Source organism: Salvia hispanica, chromosome 1, assembly GCF_023119035.1.
Source record: "Salvia hispanica cultivar TCC Black 2014 chromosome 1, UniMelb_Shisp_WGS_1.0, whole genome shotgun sequence".
NCBI lineage: Eukaryota > Viridiplantae > Streptophyta > Magnoliopsida > Lamiales > Lamiaceae > Salvia > Salvia hispanica.
Window position 1 is genome coordinate 11564175 of NC_062965.1, and position 4800 is coordinate 11568974.

A 4800-nucleotide genomic window follows, 5' to 3' on the forward strand; every position below is an offset into this window, starting at 1 on the left:
ATTGGTGGTTCCTGGTCGGTTGGTGGCGGCGGGCCAGACGGTCCGGTCATATGGCGGCGACCGCTTCTGGGCGAAGTAGACCAAGTCCGATTTCCTGCGATGCTGAGTTCTGACGTTATCGCCGTGGGCGCAATCGGCGGTGGGCGTAGGCGATGCCGGCAGCATTTATCGCCGAGCCGCCTCCGCCTTACCCACCCGTAGGCCGAATTAACCGATAGGTAGGATCTTCCTTGAGGATTTCCCCGCTATCAATCGTTTCGATTGAGTCCGTATTGTGAACTGATCAACCTCTTCTCATTCAATGGCGTCGTATTACACCTTTGTCGCAGCACAAACCAATTGGTGATAGGAGGAGGGTCCATGAGACTTATATACTAGTTTCAGTTTTCTTTTGACACCGATGTGGGACAGTTATATATTATATTTTTAGTTTCAATTGCCAACACTTGCAATATTCATCACATATTTAAATTGAGACTCTTATTCTATGTGCACTATCAATTATTTTATGAAAATTAAAAATATCTATAAAATGGCAAAAAATTATAGACATAGGAAGCAATAAATTTATATTAATTCATGATTAGTCAAAACTATACCCGTTTATTTGTGAAGCAGTGAAAAAAAAGAACTTTATCGAACTCCATTGAACATCACATAGTTAAACAATTTTTGACCATACTTTTACAAAGTACTCACCTTTCTAATTTCTTTACCTTCGTAGTACTATTTATGTAGTTCATTATTTATTGAAACGCTAGTAAAAATACGAAATCCATATTCATGTTAGTTCTGTGTCCGTTGAGATTTCACAAATTGAAATTGAAATGAAATTACAACTTTTATTCCCACAAAATCAATCTTAAAATAAAACCACACTATCTTTTAATTTCATCACCTCCTAAGTAACTTCACAAGCAACACACACTAAAACCTCAAAACAGAAGAGCAACACATCCAATAAATCCAAGAGTAGCTGAAAACGCATAACCATAAGCCAAGCTAGCAGAAGAGTCGTAAGAGCTCTCCGAATCCATAGCCGGAGCTGTGCTGTTAAGCCTACTCCCATTTTTATCACTGCACAAACAAATTAATTATTCATTTAACCAAATGAACCTTTTCAATCGTAAAATTACTAGTTATACAAACCTGGCAGCTTCAGAAATTATGCAGGAACCATGATCTGCATCAACAATTAGGATAAAATAAAAACAATCAACACCATATAATAAATCCACACAAATTAATTAATCATGCTAAAAAAAATTAATTTGTAGTAGTATGATTTTACTCGGAGTTGTGGAAGTGATGGTGGCCACTCCATTGAAGTCGCAGCTCCCCTCAGCCCTCCCCATCGCCTGATAATACGAGTCGAAAGCATACGTGGCATGCGCGGACAACGTATCCGGCTCAAAGCAGGGCTGCCCCTCCATCAGCGCCGAGCAGTCCACTCCCCCTGCCCCACACGCCCAGTCCAGCGCCGCCTGCACCGCCTCCTCATCGGCCCCCGCCTTCGCCGCGCAGTAACTCTCATTCGAGCTCCCGAATTCCATCGTATAAACACCTTCTCCATTTGCTTCAAACAATCCCCAATTCTGAGATTCGGGTCCGGAAGCTAGGTCGTAGAGCTCGTAAATGTAGGCGCTGACCGCGACACCGGGGCGCCCGGGGGTCCCACTTTTGTTCTTCATCAAATGCTGGACTAGATTCGTATTGTAGGTCCTCGCATTGTCCGACGTGGCATCAGCGTTCCCGCCGCCTTGGGACGGCCACCCGGTCTCTGACACGGTTATAGGGACGTTACTGAAGTTGAGGCTAGCCATCGCAGAGTAGGCGGCGTCCACCATCGCGTCGAATGCGTTGTCATAGCGGAGGCTGGTGTTTGCATCGACAACTTGTTTATTTGGCGGGAGGGGCTTGAAGAGCGCGTAGTCTAACGAGACAGAGGCGTTGGATCGGGCGTGTTCGAGGTAGGGGTATATGGAGATCATGAAGTGGGAGTTTGTGGATTGTAGGAATTTGAGGAGGGGGATGAGGATTGGGTTTAGGGATTTGTTGAAGTGGGCTTGGGAGGGAGGGAAGGGGTTGAGGATGGTTGTGTAGGGGAGAGGTGCTGAGATTTTGATCTGTTTTTCGAGATTTGCGGATGAGAGGGCAGAGTGCACGTGTTTGAGGGCGTTGGGGAGAAGGGGCGTTAGGGCGTCGGCGGTGCCGATGCAGATTGTTGTGATGTTTGTGTGAGGGTAGTGTGGTAGGACGTTTTGGGAGAGCCATTTTGCGGCGGTGGAGTTGGATTGGGAGATGCCGAGGATTTCGTCGTTGGGGACGGAGACCGAGACTGCGATGCTTGTGTTTGCGAGCGCTAGGAGCATGGCGGCATCCGCGTCGTAGAGGCGGACGTGGTTGATTTGGTGGGACTCGAGGAGGGCCGCCACCTCCGTCGGGTGTAGCATCGACGAGATATTTGCTCCAATGTTGACGCCCACGAACACTTCTGTTAAAGAGAGGCCGTTTTGTTAATGCGCACACACGCACACATGAAAACAAGAAGGGGGGGGCTCGAGCCCACCCTAGCTCCGGCTACGCATTGATAATATTTTCGCATGCAATAAGGGTGCTAAGATCAATTTTTCATGATAAAATCTTAAATGTAAGAGTCAATTTAAAACCAAAATATAAAAAACGAGGGGGCTCGAGCCCACCCTAGCTCCGGCTATGCACTTATAATTTTGTCTCATGTAACAAGGGTGCTAAGATTTAAAAAATTGACAAAATTTCAAATTTATTAAGTTAAGAATCTTGTATAGTATTAGAAAATGTGTGTTTTTATATACTAAGTCTATATGAGAAGATGTTGTAATTTATACCTTCAGCAGCAGCAATTGAGAGTGTGGAGACCAAAAGAAACAACACTAGTATATCCATGTTTGCTTCTTCTTCTAGCTTGAGAGGCTCTTAAAACAAATGTGGAAAAGCAAGAAAATTTAAGAAGATAAAAAGGGTGTGGGAAAAAATTAAAAAGTAAATGGAATAACAACTTTTCTAGAAAATTTAATAAAGTAGTGCAAATGCAAAAGAAAAAAGGGAATTTAGGAGGCTAAAATTAGTGAGCATCAGTAAAAAAAAGTATTATCCAAATTATAAAGAAATATCCTCATTTGTCATGTACTACTCTTTAATGCTTTTCACTTTGGAATTTAATCTTTTCGTTAGAATCCACTGTCAGTTTCAGTATGTATGTGTGTCTGATTCGATGATTCTACATTGAGTTTTGGAGAGGTAATTGTGGAGTATATGATATGATAGCCTTAAAATATGGTTATTTATTGGCCTCTTAATTTGCAATTAGTAATATTATTATTGTCTCTTTATGACAAAAACTATGTCAATAAAATCCAACCTAGCCGATTGCTCCACAACGCTTTAGCACGGTGTTAGATGATTTTCGATTTAACATAATTATATCATAAATCTAACCTGAAATTTAATTATTACTATTAGTTTTTCTTTAACTTGGATTTGTAGTTAGGGTTTGCCTTCAACTTATAATAAAGTGGGCTATAACTTATATTTTTGAGTAGTATGATAGCCCAAACCACTTTGCAATCCTTTCTCACCCAATGAAATAGCCCAAACCACTCCTTGGATTGGGGCAAAATTCTACGACGAATCATCAAAATCACACTATTAAAAAAAATAATAATCCAGAACATTCATTTAATTTAACATAACATATTTGCTCAAAATTGTCTTAAAATATGGCTACTAATTGAATTGATAAGCAACATCCAATAATTATCTTTGATTTATTTTTCTCATCCTGTCTAAAGTTACTATAAGACCATTATTCATTGGTTGATGAAGATCGACGGATAATGTTGTGATATAACATGCTTGTTTGATTACGTTACCCATTTTTTAATACCAGTTTTAGATAGAACGCTAATTTTATTATTTTCATTTAATATTATTTATATTCTGAATTGCTTTCGTACTACTAGTTCACTATCTTTTTAGATTGATCATTTTATAAAGTATTAAATAAAATAATGAAAATGGTGTAGTTAAGATCAACTTACTACGGTCAATGAAAAACTTACTACGGTCAATATTTAGAAAAATACTAAGTGATTAAGATCAACGTGCGTCCTCTCTTTCCTCTCAGTAAAAATGGTGTAGTTAACAACCATTTTTGCACATTAGCCATTAGGAAATTTACCTACAGTGAAAAAAAAACTATCATGCTAGGCTGTAGCCAATTTGCTAGTTTGAATATTCGTACATATTTAATCAGTGGTGTTTAATGAGGACATTTCGCGTAAGTATGCATGATGAGGATAACTTTCTAATCAAAAGTTAATAAACTTTATAAGTTGAATACTTTTTATGCGTTAAATAGTGATTTTACGCCAAACTTAAATCTATTTCAGCATAAATGTTATAGTAATATCAAATACTCCCTCTTTCCATAAATAGGAGCCCTATTTTTTCATTTTAGTCCATCTACGAATAGGAGTTCCGGTTCATGATTACCATAAATAGTAAAAAGGCATAAGAGCATCCGCAATGGTGCTTAGGCCAGCAATAGGCCAGCCATTCTCTCCCCTGCCACGTCAGCAACACTAAAAAATCCACCTGCCACATCAGATTTAGGCCAGCCATAGGCTAGCCATACAGCTGTATAATAAAAATAATTCAAAATATACTACATTTACGGAATTAAAATTACGATTAAAATACGGAATTAAATTTACGAGACATATACGGGAAAATTCATTAATTTTATTTAAATAAAAAAAG

General features: G+C 39.4%; 1 protein-coding gene across 1 annotated transcript; it reads right to left on the minus strand.

Moving 5' to 3' along the window:
* Positions 1 to 761: 761 nt before the first annotated feature.
* LOC125211648 (glucan endo-1,3-beta-glucosidase 2-like) lies at positions 762 to 2951 on the minus strand. The gene is made up of 4 exons (XM_048111532.1): positions 2868 to 2951; positions 1292 to 2494; positions 1150 to 1183; positions 762 to 1077 (listed from the first exon to the last, which is right to left on the minus strand). Exons 1-4 carry the CDS (start codon positions 2923 to 2925, stop codon positions 936 to 938), a joined length of 1437 nt encoding a protein of 478 aa, XP_047967489.1. The 5' UTR covers positions 2926 to 2951; the 3' UTR covers positions 762 to 935.
* Between the last annotated feature and the right edge of the window lie 1849 nt (positions 2952 to 4800).